Source organism: Cibotium barometz, chromosome 13 (genome assembly GCF_041138505.1).
Source record: "Cibotium barometz isolate CiBa-2024 chromosome 13, ASM4113850v1, whole genome shotgun sequence".
Lineage (NCBI taxonomy): Eukaryota > Viridiplantae > Streptophyta > Polypodiopsida > Cyatheales > Cibotiaceae > Cibotium > Cibotium barometz.
This window is the reverse complement of record NC_141058.1, coordinates 444,033-469,618: the sequence shown is the minus strand read 5'-3', so window position 1 is coordinate 469,618 and position 25,586 is coordinate 444,033. Positions and strand designations below refer to the sequence as shown.

General features: G+C 48.5%; 1 protein-coding gene across 4 annotated transcripts in view; it reads left to right on the top strand.

Annotated features, from left to right (window-relative positions):
* LOC147632248 (FAM91 carboxy-terminus protein) overlaps positions 1-25,586 on the top strand; it is a 123,978-nt gene that overhangs the window by 67,921 nt on the left and 30,471 nt on the right. For 2 of the 4 annotated variants that reach the window (XM_086807055.1, XM_086807056.1), the window contains exons 5-7: positions 9,212-9,318; positions 9,619-9,741; positions 9,950-10,103. In XM_086807055.1, the coding sequence (XP_086663181.1) occupies positions 9,212-9,318; positions 9,619-9,741; positions 9,950-10,103 (384 nt within the window). The remainder of the gene's footprint in view (positions 1-9,211; positions 9,319-9,618; positions 9,742-9,949; positions 10,104-25,586) is intronic. The other 2 variants (XM_086807057.1, XM_086807059.1) reach the window with 1 other exon arrangement.

Here is a 25,586-nt window from a genome sequence, read left to right as displayed (position 1 = left end):
TTCCCTTTATGGTGGTTTGGCCACCAATCAATGGAGGTCTGTTACTGGTGCTTGCCTAGCATGCCCTAGATGTGCAGGATTTTCGGAGTCAGTTTACCATTGTTTATGGGAATGCAGGGAAGCACAGAGGGTTTGGTCTGCGATTGCACACCTCTTTGGTAGGATTAAGAGGGATGCTATCATTTCTTTTGGTTCTATCATTTGGTTAACATAGTTTGGGCCTCAGCTGAGGTTTAAGGGGACTGACAGGAGCTTGGCCATTATGGTTAGGCAAGGAGTTGCTCGGCAGTGTTGTCTTCAGGATTTGCCACTTTCACACTTTGTCCCTCCGGCACAGAGGTTAGACAGTTCTTGGGAGATTATTGCTAGCATCTCAGCTTGGAATATCTGGAAGGCTAAGATGCACTGAGGCCATTGAGGGTACTCCCGTTCTTGTTTCTCAGTGTCTTTGCAGGATTTGGAGTGATATTATTCACACCATTATGGCTACCTGGGCCAGAATCCAGGGATCTTCGAGGGCTACAGAGAGGAAGCGCGCCCAGATTATGAGAGAGTGGGACATTGGTATCTTTTTCACATCCTCTCATTCGGGACCCTATTGGCAGCACAGGGCTCCTGGTTGGTTGAGATCTCCACCTTGCTTGGTGTGAAATCTCCATTTTGTAAAATTTTTTATACTTAATAGAAGTCTCCTTTCTGAAAAAAAGACAATTTACCAATGTAACTCGTGGTGCCCGAGGGACTAGGGCCTTTGACACACTTGTTGATACCATCAATGCATACTAAAACATTTAAACATGGCCACAGCCTTAACACATATCCATCATCACTTTGCATAAAACATAAAAGCTGGACAAAACATCCACAAATGCTGAAAATGGAGCTTGCACATGTGACATTGCATAGAGGCCGGAATGGGCCAACTCTCCTCCCCCCCCCCCTCCCCCTCCCCCCCCCCCCGAGTATTTTATTACCCAAGGAGAATAATATCATGTACAAGCTTTGAGGGCCTTACTCTCCCCACAGGAGATGCCGGATTATCCATATACAAATGCCATAACACAACCCAACACGAGGCAACCAAGCCGGAACAGAGGCTGTAGAAATGCTGAGCCAACAATATAATCCATATACCTCCACGTGGGTACTGATTCTTCCCCAAAAACCACGGGTCTTCATGCAATAGAGCTGGTACAACAGGTTTAGCTCTCCATTCAGCTGGTACAACACACATGATAGCTTGGCAGATTTGTTCACGAAGGCACTTCCACATGATAAGTTCGAAGCTTACTGCAAAGCTTTGGGCTTGTTGTCTTTTGGGGATTGATCAGCCATCCCTATACATGTTCACTTCATCACTCCAGGGGGGTTTTGTTGCCAGATGCAAGGTTAGTGATGACTGAATACCAGTAGGACCAGCCACCGCACTTTTTACCCTCCACAAGATCGGTTTTTTCCCCCGAGCTCTTATGCATATGAATCTGCCCTTATTTCGCTTATACTACTTATAGTGTATTTGTATTTGGTACTTTATCCAATCCATTGCACTTTCTGTCTTTCCTTGTACTCTCTCACGACTGTACTTGTATGTGTGCGGGTTCTTGTGCTTGGCTGCACCTGCTCTCGAACATTGCAGCATCTGCAGCAATTTCTTAACTAGGACCTCTAGTGTTCTTTGGACTCCCCCCTCTTAGCCGACGAACTCACGAAGTCCCTCTAGGCTCTTCCGCGCAGGAAGTTGGAGAGAGTAGCTAAAATAGGGGACCCAAAACAAAAGACCAGCACCAGACACAGAGCATGGAAACACAACAGAAGAACAATATACAATATAAAAACACCGCATTGAGCCGAAACGGCCGGCCCCCCATAGGAATTTCTTTATTGCGAGAGAAGCTTTTACAATAAACCAAGGTGTGGGTGCATACAACACCAGATTTTCCACAAAGCATCAGCAAATCTCTTGCCTAGATATCTATCTAATGCCAAGATAAAACACAGCACCAAAAGCCATCCGGAAACTGTCTCAAAACAGTCCCATGAATCAGCTCATAAACAGTCCATAAAACAGCCGGTACAGAGCCAAATCAGCTTCGAACTCCGCACCAAAACAAAGCCTCAAATCAGCCCCAAAAAAGCTCTCAAAATTGTCCCCGATTCCTCCAAAACAGTCCCAGAAACAGCCCCATATCTGCCCATAACAAGGCAATTCAGAAAGATTAAGGGATGTTGGATACAAGCTTGCTTGCTACTGCAGATGTTCCAGCTGATGCAGTAGATACTTGTTGGGATTTGGATGTACTTTTCTTTGAGGATTGTTTTAGTAAGCCAACAGCATATGGTTGAGAATGAATGCTCTAACCATGGGGGTTAGGCAAACTATGATAGGTTTTTTTGTGCCCAAAGAAAATGCCCAATAGATATGTCCACCCCACCCCACGAAAACAAAATAAATCAATGATATATGGTTAGAAACCTTAGGAAAAGATAACTATTGCGTGGACACTTTCCAAAAATGAAAATTAGCCATTGTCGCCCTAGCCAACATAAGAAAGAAGACTTGTGTGCAATAGAGGAGGGGAGATAGCCTTGGCAAGCTTGGATGCCTGTGTCCTCTCCATGTTTATAATCTTTCAAAGGTAACCAATTGAACATCATGAGAGTTTTTGAAGTAGACACCTCTTGCTCGATAGTGGGAATTCTCCATTCCTTGAGTGCTTCACATGTCCAAGGAGCCATATTTGTTCATAAAATATGTGCCATGCATATATAGTATATACTACAAAAGACCAACTATCATGAGAAATAACAATCATACATATTACAACCTTTTAACATCAAAGACTTAAAACTCCAAAAGTAAATCTTTCATAAACCTACCATGAGTGATGTTTGTCTCTCCCCAACTATCCACCATATCTTGTGTGAATGACTCGAGCTGCATTGTGCTGCTTCTGCTCATTAGTGTGATAATGTTGTTGAAGCAAACCCAAAGTTTATTGAAGAGAGCCTATTGGAGTTTCTCTCCCTTCTCTATTGCGTTGGCCGTACAACAGGCAGTAGCTTTCATCTCTCTTGATGCGTTGGCCGTAAAGCAGCAAAGATCCCTCTCTTCTCTTCACAGAAGGTTGCAATCGGCCGGCAGAGAAGAGAGAGGAACTCCAATAGGCTGAGGATAAATGCACCTGCCTAAAAGGAGAAGCTCCACCCCTTTTAATGAAGTCGACCAACTATATTTGAAATACTTTTCCCTTTTTGCCCAAAATAGGTAAACTTGCCCAAAAATATCGACGTTATACTTTTCTTGGCTTGATGCCCAAGTTTTAGCCCAAAATATCAACTTTTGTGCTTTTCCTAGCTTGTAGACCAAGTTTTCCCTAGGCGCCTCTTTCTGTCCATATATACATGCCCAAAATAATAATATGTCCAGCCCTTCATTAATGACGTGTGAACACATATAAATATTATAAGTCACTTTATTGATAAAAATCCCATGGTGCTCATGTTGCATAGCCATCTTTCATGCCAAACTTTGCCAGTTAATGCTCTAGCTATTTGTTGTGAAAAATCCCGGTTCACACCTTGGCTCCAATCGGTGTGTGAAACACTGATTAGGACTCGTGAAGGCACCAAATGGTGACAGAGAGGATGGGCTTCCAGTTTCCTACCTTTAGCAGCATTGGGATCTCTTGAAGGCTCGCCTATGGGCGGCTTTCAACGAGGTCATGTAGATAGGCACCCTCCTGGAGTGTTTGGTGGCAGAGGGCCTTATTCCCATGATCCCCAAGGAGGAAGGAGACAGGCTGAAGCTGCAGCAATGGCACCCCATGACCCTCCCTCCTCGTAACAACCTACAAAATCCTCGCCAAGGTGATCAACCTCCACCTTCAGTGTCACCAACCTGGACATTTCCTAGTGTGAAAGGGGTCTTGTCAAATCCCCACGGATCTCCTCGAAGAACGCTCCTGAAACACGACTCGAAACTTGTAAAACAAAGCCAAATAACGTGAAGGGGGTGTAGGCCTAACTCACCACCCAACCTTGACAGCTGTGGGCAAAACCCACAAGTCTTGGCTGTCCCCACCGAGCCACGAGTTGAGCTAACTAGCAAGACGTACCGACCAATCTCTACCCCATGGCGTCCCATATCGCCAAGGAGCTACCCTCGCGGGCCTCGAGACTGCTGCCAGCCTTGGGTACATGAAGCAGGTGCACGTCTGCACTAGATCTAGGCTCCTGACCAATCAGCTTGCCTAGCTCCACCAAGCCTCGAAGCTAGTCTTGTGTGCGTGAAGCACACGATAGATACACTCTGTGCACATGACAGGTCTAGTGGACTCCAGGATGTCTAAATATTTGGAAAGTACAAGCTTTGGGAATGGGGGATTATCCTACAATACAAAGAATCACACCCCTAAAATTTAGGAGAGTTACTATTTTTGGCCTGACTCCGATGGAAATTCTGTTCGCGTCATTACGTATGGAATTGAGCAAATACCAAGAGTTGCCAAAGTACCTATGACAAATGGGCTACCAGTTGGGATATTTTTAGCAAAAACGTTTATGGAAGGACCCATCTCTTAGATTGGGACATGTGGCAAGAAAGTGGACCAAAGTGAGGCAAGTGGCCTCACACTCGTCACTTCAGCTTTTGTGTGGCTCTCCACTTGTCATCATAGCCTTCTCTTTCCTTTTCCAGTCATGGGAGCCCCAAGTCTATAAATAGGAGCCCTCTCTCTTCATTAAAGGAGGGCCTCTACCACCGTTAAGGCTGCCCTAATGATGGCTACTCTCTCTCTCTTGAGGATCCCTTGAGACTAGAGCCGCTAGCCACAGAGGATACAGGGACCACTCGGATCTCCGCTGATGGAGGAGCTGACAGCACTGGATATGGGCAACATTTGCTGGAGCTTGGGGCCCGACACCATCTCGTTATTTATAACGGGATGACTTAGTGGCCAGATTCAGGTGGGTTGACTTGCTTTCCAGTGGGAGGCGGCAGTAGTATAGTGGATTATGTGATGGGATACCGGGAGGCAGCAGATATGGTGTCTCACTTCACGGTACCACCATGCCCCATTGGGGCGGATCATACATACCTATCCCTCACTTTCAGGAGCTTACTGGAGACCCACCCACCCATCATACAGCCACCACGCACTATCTTTCACTTCACTCAGGACCTAGCCGAGGTGTACGACTATCATGTTCATGATCAGCTATTTGCCTTAGATCCATCGGCACCCATGGCCATGCTCACCTCCCAGCTCTCACATGTACTGCACTCCGCAGCCGCGAGGAGTTTCCCATACCACATACAGACAGGACGGCCCCCTACATCTGGGAGCATGCCCCAGAACCGATGGTATGATGATGAGTGCAGAAACCTTTACCGCAGTATCCGAGTGCAGAGGGCTCGCGGGGAGATCACCCAGAGGCAGGCAGGCAGGAGGATGCATACTCTCACCCGCCGTAAGCGGCGAGCTTATGAGGAGGCTCAGTACTGGGACACATATCACATGCTCATGAGCAGAGATGCTGCTGCTGCTTGGAGGAGACTCAGAGAGCCCTGTCCTCCCACACCTATTGCTGATCCTCAGACTTGGCAGACATATGCAGAGAGACTTTATGATGTGCCTGCACAGCCCCCTATACCACAGCCCACAGAGCCATGCTCCACAATCTCCACCTTCTTCACCCCACCTATGGTTAGGAGGGCCATATGCCGACTCCAACATGGACGGGCGACAGATCATACAGGATTACAGGGAGAGCATCTCATGTATGCTATTGATACATTGGCACCATTTCTTGCTCATCTCTTCAACAGAGCTCTGTCAGATGGGTTTCCGGCTGAGTGGACGATGCACACTATTGTGCCGATCCATAAAGCGGGAGATGTACTAGACCCCGGGAACTACAGGACCATCATGATTGGCCATATATTGGCCAAACTATACGGGGCAGTTTTGGAGGCAGAGCTGAGCACTCATGCAGAGGTTGGGGGATTGAGAGCAGCAGGCCAGGCAGGCTTCCGTCGAGCCTTCGCGACCATGGACCACATTTTTACATTGAGGTGCCTGATTGATCAGGCCAAGGCACGGAGGCAACGGCTCTATTGTTGCTTTGTGGATTTCCGCAAGGCATTTGATACTGTGCCCAGAGAGCGCCTCTTTCGGCGACTACAGACACTAGGCATACCTTCAGACATGATGTGGGGCATATACAGGCTATATGAGCAGGTCTTTGGGAGAGTCCGATGCCCAGGAGGCTTGTCCGACACAGTTGCTAGCACCATTGGTGTGAAGCAGGGGTGCCCGCTCTCCCCCACGCTCTTTGGGCTCTATATTGATGAGGTGGTCGATTACATCACACAGGGAGGAGGCTCTGGGGTTGAGCTATCAGGTATTACTGTCCATGTTATGCTTTATGCTGATGACATCATCTTGGTATCCGACACGCAGGTTGGGCTTCAAAGACACCTTGTGGCTCTTGATGACTTCTGGGCACAGCAGGGGCTCACAGTGAACCTTGGGAAAACCAAGGTTATGATCTTCCACACCTCACCCGCAGTTAGGAGCCAAACTACTCTCACATTAGCAGGAGGGCGGGTCGAGGTGGTGAGCTCTTATGTTTACCTTGGCATTTCATTTGCTAGCTCAGCTGGACGCTTCTCCATGGCTCAGGCAGTCCGAGACAGAGTGACCTGGGGGTATGCAGCTCTTGCTGGCCTTGAGCGTCAGTGTCATCAGGCACATTTTCAGGAACCCCGCACGAAAGGGTGTCCCTTTGATACATTAGTGACACCAGCCTTGATGTATGCAGCAGCGGTTTGGGCACCAGGGCTTGCAGCCTCCACATGGGTACAGCTGGAGAGACCACAGATCTTGATGCTCTCGAGGATGATACGTAGCAAACCATCCATCCCGCACGACATTGTTCGGGCTGAGTTTGCTGCACCACCTATGGCAGTGGAGGCATTGTTCCAGACGATCTCCTTTATATACAGGATGAGGGAGATGCCCACGGAGAGATTATCCCGCCGAGCTTTTGAGGCATCCAGACAGATGGCCGAGGCTGGACACACTGGATCTTGGTATGCACAGATGCTACAGTGCTTCTCACATCATGGGATAGACATTGAGCGGTTGCCACCTTTTCAGTATGATCAGTCTGCTCCACGGGGTTACCTCTCTCTCAATGAGAGGAACAGAGTGATGAGACGGGACATATGGTAGCACTACATACAGGAGACATGGACAGCGCCAGAGAGCCCACTACCACCGAAGATGCTGTATTACAGAGACCACTTTACGAGCATCTCAGGGGATGGGTTTATACATCGACCACGGTACATGGATGTATACATGCCACACAGCTCTCGCGTTGCTATTGGCCAGCTACGAGTCTCATCACATCAGCTAGAGATAGAGGCTGGGAGAGCGGCACGGGTTCCCAGAGCTGAGCGGATATGCAGATTGTGCCGCGAGGAGGTGGAGACTGAGGATCACTTTGCATGTAGATGTAGAGCGCACCAGGGGGTCAGAGATAGATATGCAGGATTGTTTGAGGAGCACTCTTCACTACATCAGTTGATGGAGGCCTCGGACCAGCGACAGCTTGGTAGACTACTACTAGAGCTTCATAGTTCTCGAGAGAGACTCCTCCAGACACCCGCTCCCACTAGGGGTGGGAGACAGTCCCAGCTCACAAATTTCTTCCAGAGAGCTATGCCAGTGCCAGCTGATGTACCACGTGGGGTGACCGCACAGAGAGCAGAGGAATTGAGAGCCAGTTACCTAGACAGACTGGACATAGAGCACCCCGACTCCGTCACCGAGAGAGAGCAGCTATCCGAATGAGACACCAGATGGAGACATAGGAGAGGCTAGCTCGCTTTCATTCAGACTCAGGGTACATGCTCACGCCATTCACAGCCTCAGCATCGGCGATGTATGATATCTTATATCCCTCTTATGGCACTGGATGGAGTTAGACATAGATCTGCATAGCATGCTTGTACTACCCCTTCAGCATATAGAGATGCATCTTGCCTTAGCACTCCCCACCCCCCCTTATATTGTTTGTATATGGGCTCCACCGATCCATGATGATTCACAGTTGTATCCAGACACATGCACACTTTTTCTTTTCTTTCTTTTCTTCCGATGACCGGAAGAACACAGTTGTATTATTTTTTGTCTCATAGGCCGACTTTGGCCTCTCGTAGACGTTAATATCTCTCTCTCTCTCTCTCTCTCTCTCTCTCTCTCTCTCTCTCTTTCTTCCGATGACCGGAAGAACACAGTTGTATTATTTTTTTGTCTCATAGGCCGACTTTGGCCTCTCGTAGACGTTAATATATCTTTCTTTCTTTCTTTCTTTCTCGGCTCTATTGTTGCTTTGTGGATTTCCGCAAGGCATTTGAAGGCCAAGCACGAAGTGATGTACCACATGGTGGCAAGAAGTACTTGGTTCGCCACCACCACCCTGCTTGCTCGGGAGAGCCTTGCCGAGCTCCTGTATCAGCCTGCTCCCTCTAATCCCAAGGCTCCATTAACCCTATTGGAGTACTAGGTACATAACAGAGCTCTAAAGGTTTAACACATGATGGGGGAAGGAAATGCTCATAGTGGTGGTTTGTAGTGCCAACAAACCTCTCCTTGATGCTGAAAAAAAGATATACCTTCTTTCTAAGTTAGAAAAAAGGATGTTTGATGCTCCTTGGAAGCACCGTGATTAGTCATTGATGGGTAGTTTCACTTTTTTCATTCTAATCATAGCATGCTGTTACGTTCAATAAACTTATACGAAATATTTGCATTTCTTTCTTTGGGGGCCTAGTGAGGTTCTGACGTCTTAGTTAATATAGTCCATTTATGGTTCCTACAGGTGTTCATGCATATTTTATGGTTCCTCCAGCTGTTAATGGATACCACTTGCTCATTGAAACAGACATTTAGTGCCCAGAGCATACCTGCAACTTTCTGTTCTTTGTTTTTGTTTACATCAAAGTCAAACTGTGAATGTTATTAACATTCTGGGGCTTCCAAGGCAAACTGAGAATGTTATGAACATTTCATCCTACAAACAAGTGATTAGGAATTATGAAATAGCCGCATGTAGTATTGAGTTAGAAAAAAGATGCATCAAAATCTGGTGTGACTTAAGACCTAAGAAGAGTTTGTCCGACAAGTTGGATGTCTTGCTGCAGAAAGGCCTTATGATACTATCCCAAATTTTACTGCTGCGGATGCTTTACGCTTGACTGGTATTGGGAGAAATGAGTTTCTTGATATAATGAATAAATGCAGAGCAAAGGTATGAAATTGCAGGAGGGTCTCTCCCAACCCCTGCCTGTAGCTGTACTTTTTCTATCCCTTGTCGACCTTTATATTCTTTCTTTACTGCAAAAAAATGATTTTAAAAGCATGGTTCATTGTGGACGACCACAATCCCATGACAAGTTTCTTCTACTGAATGCACCACTTATTTCATGGTGGGGTCATGTCACTATAAGTTTGCGTATTGTGCCATTGGGAATTAAGTCCAAGCTACTTTGAGTAGACTGTTTGTTTTTCTCTAATGAAAGGGTTTTTGTGGACTCCTTGACTTCTATAGAGGCTAATGTGGAAGCTGAACAAGTCAATTATAAAGGAAATGATGCCCATGCAGCCGGTTGATTTTACTATAGAGAGTTGGTGGACTATTTGTGTCGTCAATCTGTCTTTGGAGGAGTTTCGGGTAAGAATTGAGATTGATTGTGTGTCGTTTAAAAAAGATTGTGTACTTAAAACTAAGTTCCTTCTTGATAACTAGCTTGTAAAAAAGATTGTGCGCTTAAAACTAAGTTCCTTCTTGATAACTAGCTTTAGAAAGTTTCAGCTTCGAAATGTGGAGGTTTGGAAGAATGTTTCTTGAGCAATTTGTTGTTTCCACATTGTTTTAACAGAAGCTTTCCGAGGATGAGATCGTTGTGATCGACAAGATTTGCAAGGAGGAAGTCAACATTTTTGGTTTACTTGACCCAGACGTTGTTCGTGGGTTATATCGGAGAGGTTTGGTCTACTTGGATGTGCCAGTATTCCCTGATGACCATTTCAAAGGTAATGTATTACAGCAGTTGTTTTACAATGGACAGTGCTTATGTGCCAAAGAAATAGGCAAATGAATCTTGAAGTGGGTGGAGTCGTCTTGCTGAAATTTGATGAAGCAAGGCTCAAGAGGCCTGGCAAAGAGGGGAGTACTCCTAAGCTTGCTGACATGTAAAGTGATCAAGAAGATCAATGAAGTGCCGTACATGCTTGCATTGCTATATCATTGGAAGATCCATATGCCTTTCATGTTAGCCTCCTATGTATATATGTGGGGCCTGAACCCACCATGTAGATTATCAAGGTTTCACTAGAGGTGGAAGAGATATTGCAGCAAGAGCAGGTTGTATTCCATAAAGAAAAGAGGCTGTCTTAAGGCTGCCTACAAAAGAGGGATATGGTCAAGTTCTGCAACCATCTTGCCATTGATGCAAAATGGTTGGATGAGCAAACTCTTTGAGAGTACCCACAGCTTTTGGACAGCTATCTCAAAGCTTTTCAGTTGAGGCTAATTGTTTAGAAGAGGGGGGAGATGTCACCATTTGTCTCCCTAATCATGCTTTTAGACAACTATCTCAAACTCTGAGTAAACTCTTTGAGATTACCCACTGCTTTTGGAAAGCTATCTCAAAGCTCTTCAGTTGAGGCCAATTGTTTAGAAGAGGGGGGAGATGTCACTAGTTCTCTCTGTAATTGTGCTTATCAGCAGTGATGTGAGTGTGTCATTAGCACCCAAAATCTATCATTTTGGGCATAATTTAAAGCTAGTGTGAGTAGCCATTATGTCTATTTTTGGCTAGTGTGATTGGTACTTTATTCTAGTGTGATGAGAGCCAGGCTCTGTGAATGTGACCAGTACTCCCCATTTCCAGCGTGATTGGAACTCGCTTGTGACTAGCATACACTCTCTACCTAGTGTGATTAGATAAGAGGTCAATGTGACTGGCAACTATGTCTTACTAGTGTGACTAGGAACATACTTCTGGGGTACCCTAGTGTGACTAGAACCCTGTGGACCAATACAAGTATTGGGAACCGGAGATTTCTAGTGTATGCATGCATATGCACAACTCATGTTTGCACGCATGTTTAGATGATCTGCTAGTTGTGTGATTTGTTTTTGTAGATGCATATGGATATTCTTACTCAGGAAGGAAAATTAGATGGACTGGTGTAGCTAGATGGGTCATCAATGGTTGCACAAGCATATGCTGATGATTCTTTTTTCTTCCTGGCAGATACTCCAAGGGATTTGACAATGATTATAGATGTTTTGCAATTTTTTGGGATAGTAGTGGGGCTGCAAATCAACTTGAGAAAGCCAAAGTTGCTACCATTTAAGCAGACGGATTGGCATAGCATACTTTGGCCAAGAGATATACTACCCCCAAGCCAAATTACTAGGTGTTTGGGATACCCTTTGGGTTGGGTTGGAACATATCTTTCAAAGAAGTTACATGGGTGCTCACAAAGGTTAAAAGGTTGATTACTGGCACTTGTCTACATGGCCTTTGCATATAGTTCTTCTTGCCGTTGTTGATTTGGGACAAAAAATCGATTGACACATTCATATCATTAGCAATGGAGCTGTTATGGAAAACTAGCTAGGCTTTGAGCTTATTGAGAATGGAGCATGTTTGCAGACCTTAAATGCATGTCAAGCTCATGCTTTAGATCAGGGATGATGGTTGCCATGGACATCAAAGATTGTGACTTGACTTACGATGCCCAGTTCTACCAAAGTTGTGCAGGGTGTTCACCCCAATCGGCCAAGTGACTAACTTGTGGGGTTTGTCCCGCGGCTTGTCCACTACCTCCTATAAAGTGGCCAATATTTGGAAAGGGTGGTACCCCCTTGTGGTACTTGGGTGTGTGTGTGGTTAGTATGGTGTGTGTGTAGCCGTTTGAAATTCCCGTGTGCGATTAGGAATCGAATAAGACCTCATGAAAAAAAAAAAAATCTTGAATTTGCATTATTATGTACTCACTCGGAAAAGTGCCATAGTAATAACTTTTGTAGAACAAGGACAACCATGGGCACAGATGCTTGCTGCAATGCGTACGTGTTACAAGGTTGTTTCATTTGGGCATTGGAATCTTTCCTACTAGGATATCTTGTAGGTCAGGTACAAGGAAAAATCCTAGACTGACCCTACTCTTTCAGATTTCTCCAAGACTAGAAGTCTGTGCTTGTACATTCACATTGGGTACCCAGGCCAATGCCTCCTTGAAACACACTGGTAGATGAAAATGTGCATTGGAGCAAAGCATTTGATACGCCATTGGCTGTGGTGACAAAGGCAAGAAAAGCTTATTTTTTAGCACAAACAGGAATTTGCACGGTCAGAGATGTCATATTGATTGAAGGCAGACCATTGTCGTTTCCACAAGCGCGACGATGATGGCAATTGGGTGCCCATTTCCGCTATGTATGGAGACTTGTTGTTGCTCAGCTACCAGGACATGGGGATATGTCCTACATATCGGTTGGGCAAAAACAGGATGATTGACTGCTAAAACAACCCCACCAGGTTATATTACACAGTTTTCTCTTTATGGATTGACAGCGACAGGGGCATATAGATTATTGCTTCTAGAGCTATGGATAAAGGGACACGTGGATCATGTGTGGAATATGAATAAATCCTTAGGCTTGTGGAAAGGTAATTTGGGGAAGATATGGCAAAGCAAATTGCCTTTAAAACAGAAGGTTTTTCTATGGAGGTGCTGGGAACGCTCATGGTAGGAGAGTATTGGGCAAAGCAGAAAATTGTGGCTCCAAATTGTTTGCGGTGCCATCATCGAATGGAGAGTTCTTATCATTTGCTATGGGCTTGCACTACACACAATGGAGTTTTTGAATTATCTATCTTTGGATATGCAAATAAGATTTCTTGGCGTGACATGTGGGAAAATGTTTTGGATTTTTGGAAGATATCCTTCCAGATTGCAGGAATACGCTTTTTTCTTTGGTTATGTGAGATATTGGGATTTATGGACAATCTAGCTAGATCGTAATTATGAGGTGTTTGCACAACCTGGGATCGACAAGTATATTTACTTCCGTCGATCATTACGTCAGTCATTGCATGATAGTTTTGAGCTACAACAGATTGATTAGCACAACTACGAAGTGTTTTTCCACTGTTTTTAGATGAACTTTAATGAGAGGCTCTTGCTTTGAGGGTTCTCCACTGTAAGATAAAGTAGTGGTTTCACAAAAAGAAAAGTGATTTGTTTTTTTGTGGTGCCTGCATTGCCATGGGTCAGTCCTAGAGAGCCCGGGGATGCTCAGAACTACCGCACCTGCAAGACCGTGTGAGTGTCTGTATGCTGATAAGTGTTTGGCATTATGCAGGATCTCAAGAATTTCCTATACGTGAACAGCATTATATGGGTGCCAATCAAAATGCCCACTCATTGTGTTGGATATTTTGGAGTTAATCTGGAGTGTGGTCAAGTGTCGTTAGTGGCGTGAACATGGTGTGAACACCCTCTTGTTTAGGGTCAAAAGATAAGGCCTTGGTGCCTATAAAAGCATTGTACATGGTGGAAGTATTATCATAATACAATCATTCTTGCATAACCTTCAATAGTCCCGTACTCCAACACAAGCGAAGACAAAACATGGTGCTCAAGGTGGTAAAACTGAGCTGGCGCAAGGTCGTCCTGCGATGATGGGAGATGATGGCCCGGATCTTCCTGTGGTGGCGTCGCCGTGGGCGAGGGCCATGGGGTCTGGGGCGTCTAGCTCTGCATAACTCAATGGCTTTGTCGAGTGTCACACCTCTCGGACGAGCTCCTACAGTAGCCTATGGTCTGGGTATGATGGGTGGATCGGCCCTCGGAGTGCTGGTATGGAAGAAGTCAGTGAGAGCTCTCTGTGTTGGTCCTCGAGCAAGTATAGCTGATCTGGATCTCACTAAGGACTCCCTGTCTCTACGGAGCTCTAGAAGAAAAAGTCCCAGGCATCTCTGATCCGGGAAGTCCATGATCCTGGAAAGTGGTCCGAACCCAGCTTGGAAGAGGCAGTGGAACCTCCCCTGAATCTCATAGTACACGGGGCATCGGCATATGTAATGGTCCTCTGTCTCGGGCTCTGTGTGACGGAGCTGGCATATCCTGTCCTCTGGTGCGGCCGCTCTAGGCCCATATCTGGCAGTCTCCACTCAGCTGGTGGGACGAGGTGTGGATCTGGCCGATCGCACATCTCACCCCAAAGGATAGGTGTATGTCCATGTAGCGTGGACGGATGATGAACCCATCCTCTGTTAGGCATAGGAGGTGATCTCCGTAGAAGGCCATCTTTGTCCCCAGTGAATGAGTAGGTGAACTCCATGTCCTCTGAGTATCAAGTCTGACAATGTCCTTCTTGATAACCCTGTTCCACTCTGTGCGGCTGAGAGCAAATGACGGGGCCTCTATGCTGTACTGGAAGGGGGGGAGTGCCTCCATCTGCATACCGTGCATGCCAAACCAAGTGCCTAGTGTCAATTGTCTGGAGGACTCGAGGGCTAGTCGGGGGTAATATCAAGTGGAAGCTCCTATAGCCTATGCGAGTATGTCACTGTCTGGAATAGAGCCTCTGTCACTATCGGTGCAACCCTTATCTCTGCCCGCACAATCTCATGTGGCACTCATGGTTTACTCCTAATCATGCATGAGATCATCGCCACTAGGGGCCTCCATCGGCTTCCACCCATCATATACCTCCTCTGTATCTGTCTCACGCCTATACCAGAGAGAGATGACAGAGATCAGAGCTCAGTTTCACAAAGAGGGTGCGGAGCGACTGGCTCGCTTCAGAGCACACCCAGGCATGTTCTTCAGGGAGCTGTGGACACCCCCTTCCCTGATGTATACCATTTTATACCCCCAGTATGGTACAGGATGGAGCTAGCTAGGTTGCATATCATGATTGTATACTCCATGCATATAGCTTTGCATTCTCCTAGTAGTAGAGCTCCATCCCCTGCACACCCAGATTCAGCTTTTTTATTCAGTACTTTTTCATTTTGTTGGGATGACAGAGGATACCCCATACAAGTACTCCGATTTGTCTCATAGGCCGAGTTCGGTCTTTTTCATTTTGTTGGGATGACAGAGGATACCCCATACAAGTACTCCGATTTGTCTCATAGGCCGAGTTCGGTCTTTTGGAAGACGTTAATAAAATCTTTCTTTCTGTCTTTCTTTCTCTCTCTTTGTCTCTCTGTGCCCAGTTCGCCTCTCTGCCCAGTTCGCCTCTGCCCGCCAGTTCGCCATTTCGTCTCTCTGCCCGCCAGTTCGCCATTTCGCCTCTCTGCCCAGTTCGCCTCTGCCCGCCAGTTCGCCTTAGGTCTGGCCCCCTTTCGCCATTTCGCCTCTCTGCCCACCACCAGTTCGCCTTAGGTCTGGTCCGCCAGTTCGCCATTTCGCCTCTCTGCCCAGTTCGCCTTAGGTCTGGCCCCCTTTCCCCACCCACCCCTGCTCAGGCCCCCAAGGCAGCAACATAACTCTCTCTCTCTCTCTCCTCCCTGCCTGTGGGAAGGACTGCAGAGTGATTTGGAGGAATGGCCCCGAGTCTCCAAGAGAAACTCGAGGCCCTCGAGATGGCAATGAAGGCACTAATCAAGGAGAACAAGAAGACATCCGATTCCAACCTCAATGAGGTGGAAAACAAACTACACAGGCACATCATAGCTCTCGAAGCACGGGTCACAAACCTCGAACAAGAGAACATGGCACTCAAGGAGGAGGTGAGTGCATTGAAAGTGGAAATGGTAGCCATCAAGAATGCTGAGAAGGAAGAAGGGGAGATCAATGACAACACTCTCACGGCCATCAAAGAAGAGATCTCCAAGGAGATCACAAAGGACATGGAGGGAAAGCTCGAAGCCAAGCAGTCAGGATGGGTCGAGGTGGTGAAGAAGAACATCCGTAAAGAAGTGAGGGAGGAGACTCAAAGGGAAGAAAACCAAATCATTCACACCACCATTGAGGAGGAGAAGATGAGGCATGCTCGCCGCCTCAACATTCGAGTCACAGGTATAGCCGAGACACCCGACTCCACTCCCGAGAAAGATGGACAGCTTCTATGCATGAAGCTCGGCTACAAGGAAGAGCACCCTCTCCCCTTCACCAAAGCATGGAGAGCCGGGAAAGACTCAACACGCAAGCGAGCCCTCATCCTACAGTTTGCAGGAGAGACGGAGAGGGTCACCTTCATGAGGAAGAGGGTCATACTACGGGGTTTAGAGGGAGCTCCTATTTTCTTGGATGATGATCTCACGAGGATGCAGCTTGAGCATAGGAGAACTTGCATGCCACGAGTCTTACACGCGAGGAGAGAAGGCAAGAAGGCCTTCTATCGAGATGGTCGGGTCATCATTGATGGCCGGCCCATGGATTAGCGGTTTGGGGCCTATGGGACACAGACCAGGCCACTGACAGAGATACACATAGCAGTATGGAACTGTAATGGTTCACTATGGGTGCAGCCTGGACGACTGGAGCATGTTATGGTGGGGAGAGACATCATACTTCTGACAGAGACACATCAGAGCCCAGAGAAAGAAAGAAAGAAAGAAAGATTTTATTAACGTCTTCCAAAAGACCGAACTCGGCCTATGAGACAAATCGGAGTACCTGTATGGGGTATCCTCTGTCATCCCAACAAAATGAAAAAGTACTGAATAAAAAAGCTGAATCTGGGTGTGCAGGGGATGGAGCTCTACTACTAGGAGAATGCAAAGCTATGATGACATGGAGATCCTCCACCCTGTGGATCCAGAGGAGATAGGGGCTAGTCGGGCATCAGAGGACACTGGACCAGACACAGAGGACATTATGGGGACCACTTACTAGAGTTGGGAGCCAGGCATCGTCTCGTTATTTATAACGGGATGCTACAGTGGCCGGGATCAGGAGGGCTGACATGCTTCCCACATGGGGGTCATACACGGACCGGAGGCACGGTGGTAGACTACATTATGGGGTCTTTGGAGGCATCACAGCTTGTCACCTCATTCTCCATTCCACCTCATCCTATTGGGGCAGATCATACATACTTGGCATTTTCACTAGCCGGATCACCAGTATCACCAGCCCCCCACATACCGACGCGACACACTACCATCTACTTCACACATGACATGGCAGACATATACACACACTGGCAGAGTAGAGGATGGGCTCCTACTCATGGATCCCCTGGCATCTATGGATACCATTACAGCCTAGCTCGCATCACTGCTACACACACGGCTGCATTACAGAGCTTCCCACATCGTGTACACTCAGGAGAGCCTGCGAGACCTGGGACTATGCCCCAAAACAGATGGTATGATGACGAGTGCAGAGCCCTATACTCACGGCTCCGCATACAGAGAGCCTTGGGAGCCATCACAGAGCAGGAGTCGAGGAGAGAGATGAGGAGACTTACTCGCCGCAAAAGGTGGGCCTTCGCACAGACACAGGAGCTAGAGATCTTTCATTTCTTCATGAGTAGAGATAGCCCTGTCTCATGGTGGCACTTCAGAGAGCCCCGGACCCCGACACCTATTGCAGACCCACAGACATGGCACACATATGCAGAGGGTCTATACCATGCCCCACAGCAGCCACCTATACCTCAGCCACAGGAGCCTCGACCTACCACAGCTAGCTTCTTTACCCACTCGATGGTACAGGAAGCTATCCGCCGCCTACAGCATGGACGGGCCGCCGACCATATGGGCCTGTAGGGTGAGCATCTCATATATGCAGTAGATTCTTTAGCTCCTTTTCTTGCACACCTGTTTAACAGGGCACTAGCAGAGGGTTTGCCTGCGGAGTGGACGATGCACACCATTGTGCCGATTCACAAAACAGGGGATATGCTCGATCCGAGCAACTACAGGACGTTTATGGTTGGCCACGTGCTGGCCAAACTCTATGGTGCAGTGCTGGAGCAAGAGCTTAGCTTATATGTTGAGCGAGCAGGTTTACGCTCATCAGGGCAGGCAGGCTTCAGGAGAGCTTTCTCTACCACTGACCATGTATTCACTCTGAGATGTATGATTGATCAGGCCAGAGTGAGGAAGAGAAAGCTCTATTGCTGCTTTGTGGATTTCCGCAAGGCATTTGACACAGTACCACGAGAGAGGCTCTTTCAGCGCCTGCAGTCTCTTGGCATACCAGCAGATATGACATGGGGCATCTATGCATTATATGAGCAGGTTTTTGGGCGAGTCAGATGTCCAGGAGGTATGTCCGAGACTATTGCTAGCACCATTGGTGTGAAGCAAGGATGCCCACTTTCCCCCACGCTATTTGGGTTATACATTGATGAGGTGGCTGACTTCATTACACGGGGAGGCGGAGATGGAGTTGATTTAGCAGGTACCTTAGTACATATTATGCTCTATGCTGATGATATTGTATTAGTGTCTGAGTCCCCAGGTGGTCTACAACAGCATCTACATGCACTCGATGATTTCTGCACACAGAGGGGTCTTACTGTGAACCTTGGGAAAACCAAGATTATGGTCTTTCATACATCGAGACAGGGCAGGAGTCAGCTGACATTCACTCTCGCAGGATGCCAGGTGGAGGTGGTGACTTCATACGTGTACCTAGGGGTTACCTTCTCTGCAGCAGCCACACGCTTTACCATGGGTTCAGCAGCCAGAGCTAGATTGACACGGGGATATGCAGCATTGGCTATGCTAGAGAGACAGTGCCACCAGGCGCATTTTTAGGAGCCTCGGACGAAGGGGTGGCTATTTGACACATTAGTCACACCGGCATTGATGTATGGAGCAGCAGTATGGGCGCCAGGCCTTGCTACCCATTGGTGGACACAGATAGAGAGACCACAGGCCCTCATGATGGCACGCATGATACGCAGCAAACCGTCAGTACCTCATGACATTATCCGAGCAGAGTTTGCTGCGCCTCCTATGATGGTAGAGGCCATATTTCAGACTATATGCCTGCTAGACAGATTCAGAGAGATGCCACAGGACAGATTATCATACAGAGCTTTTCAGGCATCTAGACAGTTGGCTGAGGCAGGAGACAGAGGATCATGGTATGCACAGGTCACACATTGGTTCTCACAGCATGGCCTAGACATGGATCATCTACCACCATTCCAGTATGACAGGGATGCACCACATATCCGTCTCTCTCATAGTGAGAGGAACAGAGTATTGAGACATGATCTATGGCAGCTCTATACACGAGAGACATGGATATCGCCTACACAGCCTCTTCCACCGAAGATGCTATACTACAGAGATCACTTCATGAGTATCACTGATGATGGATTTATAGAGAGGCCTAGATACATGGAGGGCTTTTTACCACACGGCTCCCGAGTGGCTATTGGTCAGCTCAGAGTTTCATCACACCGATTGGAGATTGAGACTGGCAGAGCAGCACGGATCCCCCGAGAGGAGAGGGTATGCAGATTGTGCAGAGAGGAGGTGGAGAGTGAGGAGCATTATGTATGCAGATGCAGAGCATATACAGCCATCAGAGAGAGATATCCCATTTTATTCAGAGAGCCACATCCCCTACGCCAGATCTTTGAGGCAGCAGACCAGCGCATACTGGGGAGATATATTCTAGACATACAGCGCCACAGAGAGACATTATTACAGGATGAGACAGCTCCAAAGGGGGGGCGACGGACACAAATTACTACATTTTTTCAGAGATCCATACCCCTCCCAGCCCCTACACGGCAGGGAATTACTCTCCAGAGAGCAGAGACACTTAGAGCCCGCAGGAGACAGAGGACACCTGGCTTTCGGACACCACGCCTATACCAGAGAGAGATGACAGAGATCAGAGCTCAGTTTCACAGAGAGAGTGCGGAAAGAAAGAAAGAAAGAAAGAAAGATTTTATTAACGTCTTCCAAAAGACCGAACTCGGCCTATGAGACAAATCGGAGTACCTGTATGGGGTATCCTCTGTCATCCCAACAAAATGAAAAAGTACTGAATAAAAAAGCTGAATCTGGAGCGACTGGCTCGCTTCAGAGCACACCCAGGCATGTTCTTCAGGGAGCTGTGGGCACCCTCTTCACTGATGTATACCATTTTATACCCCCAGTATGGTACAGGATGGAGCTAGCTAGGTTGCATATCATGATTGTATACTCCATGCATATAGCTTTGCATTCTCCTAGTAGTAGAGCTCCATCCCCTGCACACCCAGATTCAGCTTTTTTATTCAGTACTTTTTCATTTTGTTGGGATGACAGAGGATACCCCATACAGGTACTCCGATTTGTCTCATAGGCCGAGTTCGGTCTTTTGGAAGACGTTAATAAAATCTTTCTTTCTTTCTTTCTTTCTCTCTCTCTCTTGTTCGCTTCGCCCCCTTTCCCCACCCACCCTCTCTCTCTTCGCTTCTCTCTCTGTGCCTTCTCTGTCTTCGCTTCTCTCTCTCTCTCTCTCGCTCTTCGCTTCACTGTTCGCCTCTCTCCCGCCTCTCTCTTCGCCCCCTTTCCCCACCCGCCCTCTCTCTGCGCCTTCTCTGTGTTCGCTTCTCTCCCGCCTCTCTCTCAATGAGAGGAACAGAGTGATGAGACAGGACATATGGCAGCACTACATACAGGAGACATGGACAGCACCAGAGAGCCCACTACCACCGAAGATGTTGTATTACAGAGACCACTTTATGAGCATCTCAGGGGATGGTTTTATACATCGACCACGGTACATGGATGTATACATGCCACACAGCTCTCGCGTTGCTATTGGACAGCTACGAGTCTCTTCACATCAGCTAGAGATAGAGGCTGGGAGAGCGGCACGGGTTCCCAGAGGTGAGCGGATATGCAGGTTGTGCCGCGAGGAGGTGGAGACTGAGGATCACTTTGTATGTAGATGTAGAGCCCACCCAGGGGTCAGAGATAGATATGCAGGATTGTTTGAGGAGCACTCTTCACTACATCAGTTGATGGAGGCCTCGGACCAGTGACAGCTTGGCAGACTACTACTAGAGCTTCATAGTTCTCGAGAGAGACTCCTCCAGACACCCGCTCCCACTAGGGGTGGGAGACAGTCCCAGCTCACAGATTTCTTCCAAAGAGCTATGCCAGTGCCAGCTGATGTACCACGTGGGGTGACCGCATAGAGAGCAGAGGAATTGAGAGCCAGGAGGAGACCTAGATAGACTGGACATAGAGCACCCCGACTCCATCACCGAGAGATAGTAGCAGCTATCCGAATGAGACACCAGATGGAGACACAGGAGAGGCTAGCTCGCTTTCATTCAGACTCAGGGTACATGTTCATGCCATTCACAGCCTCAGCATCGGCGATGTATGATATCTTATATCCCTCTTATGGCACTGGATGGAGTTAGACATAGATCTGCATAGCATGCTTGTACTACCCCTTCAGCGTATAGAGATGCATCTTGCCTTAGCACTCCATCCACATCCCCACCCGCCTTAGAACACATGTATAGGAAGAGGAAGGTTGGGAGAGCCTCATTATGCAAAACATTCCATGAAGAGAAGGATCCCAGAGCCTAACTTTCCTGTGGAACTCCTAATCTCAAAAGAGGAAAATCTTGAAGCATTACAATGAAGAAATTGATGTTTGCAAATTGGAGGAACCTTGGCAAGCATCTTTGGCAACTAATTTGGAAGATTATGAACTCCAATTCCACAAAAAATGCGTGGAGCCGGGAACCCTCCTTATGGGTAAAAATTGCCAAGAGTGAAGCTCAAATAGTGCTTCATTGGAAGCTTATAGCATGCCTATAAAAGCTTTTAAGCTTTTCTGAACTGGCTATCATCAGATACGGATCTAGTCACAAGATATTCACAAGACTGCCTTCTGTATGACTTTTGGCTTGTACGTTGTTTGTATATGGGCTCCACCGATCCATGATGATTCACAGTTGTATCCAGACACATGCACACTTTTTCTTTTGTTTCTTTTCTTCCGATGACCGGAAGAACACAGTTGTATTATTTTTTTGTCTCATAGGCCGACTTTGGCCTCTCGTAGACGTTAATATATCTTTCTTTCTTTCTCTCTCTCTCCCTACACGGCAGGGAATTACTCTCCAGAGAGCAGAGACACTTAGAGCCCGCAGGAGACAGAGGACACCTGGCTTTCGGACACCACGCCTATACCAGAGAGAGATGACAGAGATCAGAGCTCAGTTTCACAGAGAGGGTGCGGAGCGACTGGCTCGCTTCAGAGCACACCCAGGCATGTTCTTCAGGGAGCTGTGGACACCCCCTTCACTTATGTATACCATTTTATACCCCCAGTATGGTACAGGATGGAGCTAGCTAGGTTGCATATCATGATTGTATACTCCATGCATATAGCTTTGCATTCTCCTAGTAATAGAGCTCCATCCCCTGCACACCCAGATTCAGCTTTTTTATTCAGTACTTTTTCATTTTGTTGGGATGACAGAGGATACCCCATACAGGTACTCCGATTTGTCTCATAGGCCGAGTTCGGTCTTTTGGAAGACGTTAATAAAATCTTTCTTTCTTTCTTTCTCTCTCTCTCTCTCTCTCTCTCTCTCGCTACTGTCCGGTATCCCCTGTGCCTCCCTTTTCCCACCCACCCTTCCTCAGGCCCCCAAGGCAGCAACATAACTCTCTCTCTCTCTATCTCTCCTCCCTACCTGTGGGAAGTGTTGCAGAGTAATCTCGAGGAATGGCCCCGAGTCTCCAAGAGAAACTCGAGGCCCTCGAGACGGCAATGAAGGCACTAATCAAGGAGAACAAGAAGACATCCGATTCCAACCTCAATGAGGTGGACAACAAACTACACCGGCACATCATGGCCCTCGAAGCACGGGTCACGGACCTTGAACAAGAGAACATAGCACTCAAGGAGGAGGTGAGTGCATTGAAAGTTGAATTGGTAGCCGTCAAGAACACCGAGAAGGAAGAAGGGGAGATTAATGACAACACTCTCACGGCCATCAAAGAAGAGATCTCCAAGAAGATCACAAAGGACATGGAACTCGAAGCCAAGCAGTCAGGATGGGTGAGGTGGTGAAGAACAACATCCGTAAAGAAGTGAGGGAGGAGACTCAAAGGGAAGAACATCAAATCATTCACACCACCATTGAGGAGGAGAAGATGAGGCATGCCCGCCGCCTTAACATTTGAGTCACAGGTATAGCCGAGACACCCAACTCCACTCCCGAGAAAGATGGACAACTTCTATGCATGAAGCTAGGCTACAGGGAAGAGGACCCTCCCCCTTCACCAAAGCATGGAGAGCCGGGAAAGACTCAACACGCAAGCGAGCCCTCATCCTAAGTTTGCAGGAGAGACGGAGAGGGTCACCTTCATGAGGAAGAGGGTCATACTACGAGGCTTAGAGGGAGCTCCTATTTTCTTGGATGACGATCTCACGAGGATGCAGCTACAGCATAGGAGAGCTTGCATGCCACGAGTCTTACACGCGAGGAGAGAAGGCAAGAAGGCCTTCTATCGAGATGGTTGGGTCATCATTTTTTTTTCCGGAAAAACGATCCTTCTATTAGTTAATGAGAAAACGCCATAAGGCTACAAAGCTCACCTCGCAAGGAGGGATAAAACACAGTGAACACCTGAGCTCCACCCCCGTGGCTGGCCGCTCTCTGGGGGGGGCTACCTAGTAGTACATGTGGGAGGTGAGAAAAGCCAAACTGGAGGCCTATAGTGCCAAGTGACATCCTCGCCCCTCGTGGTGAGGAAAGGGCCAGGCTGCCACGTGCGGAGGAAAGCCTTGCGGCGCCCTCTCATGCGGTCCGAGTCGCCCTGGAGTTTCCCCCAGTGTCCTCAAGGTGTGAATGATGTCCACCCAGAGGGTCTGTATGACCTCCGCCGGTGGAGTCGCCTGGCGGTCAATGGCCTCCCTGCATCGGGCTCTCCATATGTGCCAAGCCGTCATGCTGCTGATCATCTCCCATCTGTGCCCGACCCCCTCCTGAGGGGCTGCCGAAGAGAAGTCTGGCGTCGGAACCACCGCCATCGCCCTGTCAGAGACCTGGATGGTCGCACTGCCAGGGACGTCCTCATATCCAAGGGCCGGGCCGCTGTCTGTGGCCCAAGCCACCGCACCCCACGTCACCTGCATCTCACCTGGTGAGCCTGCAAAAACCATCCTGAGAGCGTGCTGCCATACCTGCTGTGCCTGTGGGCAATCCCATAGGCAGTGCCGCTGCGACTCCTGTGCATGGCCGCACCGAGGGCAGGACGCTGGGTGACTACCAAAAGCTAGCCAAGCCCCCCACAGCCAGTCCTCTATGCGTTGTGAGCCAGAGAAAAAGCGTCACCTTCCGGGGCCGGAAGCTAGCCCAAAGGCGCTGCCAGAAGTCCCTAAGAAAGGCAGGGGAGAGCCCCTGTCGCCGCCAATGCTCGGCCGCCGCCGGGGTGCTCGCTATCCTGTGCCTCTGAATCCTCCGCCCCAGCCTCGCTGTGTACTGAAAAAAGGGGATGCCTGGGCTGGTGGGGGCCGAGTAGGGATCTCGCCAAAACCACTCACCTGGATCCCACTGAAGGCGAATAAGAGGCCTGCTGTCCCAAGCCCATAATCTCCAAGAACAGTCCTCCCCTATCGAGGCCGGTGAGGGGTCTACATGCCACTGTCTCTGATGAAAGCCGACCACCCGCACCCTCTGAAGAATACAACCCTGGAGCCCATCCAAATCCAGTCGTGCCCTCTGAAGCTGGCCACCCTCTCCCACCTCGAAAGTGAGTGGGGCGACTCTCTCCGCTGTGCCGCAGACCGCTAGAAGGATCTCATGCCGAGTAAAGACACCCATCCACTGTGGAGGTGGAGGGTCCTGTACTGGGGTCCGCCACTCCCGAGGGATGGCCGCCTCAGTGTCCTGTCTCATCAACTCTCTGCCCCTCATCCCACTGAGTCTCCTCTCCTGAGCCTCTAGAGGCAGCTGCTGAAAACATATCCAGTCGTCTAGGGACTGGGATGGGCCGGAGCTCAACGGGCCCCACGACACGTGAGGCCGCGATCCAACCATATGGCCGCTGGGAAGTCGAATGAAGGGGTTCCAGATCAATGGCTGCCTCAGGCGCTCCTCATCGGTGCCCGGGGGAGTCTGGAAGAGTGACGGCCTCAGATGCGCCCAGGCCCTCAGAAGGCTAGCTGCAAAACGCTCCTCAAAGCCAAGGCCTACTCCTCTGGATCGCTGCTCTGTAAAGATCCACCTGATGCTGGGGGTCCAGGGGCCGCTAAGAGAAGGAGTGCGGCTGAGCATCCTGGAAACAAGAAACTCCTTCCACGGCTCAGCGCCTGGCAGGAGGCCACGAACTACCAACTTGCCAAGCAAAGCTCGGCTTTGGCAAATAGGATCAACAATGCCCAAGCCGCCTCTCTCCCTCGGCTGAGTGATCACAGCCCATGCCACCTTGGCCCTGGCGGGCCGCCCGTCGCCACCGGACCAAAGAAAGTTCCTGATGAGCCTCTGCACCTGGCCAATGCACGCCCGCGAGAAGGCCCAGCAAGAAGTGATGTACCACATGGTAGCAAGCA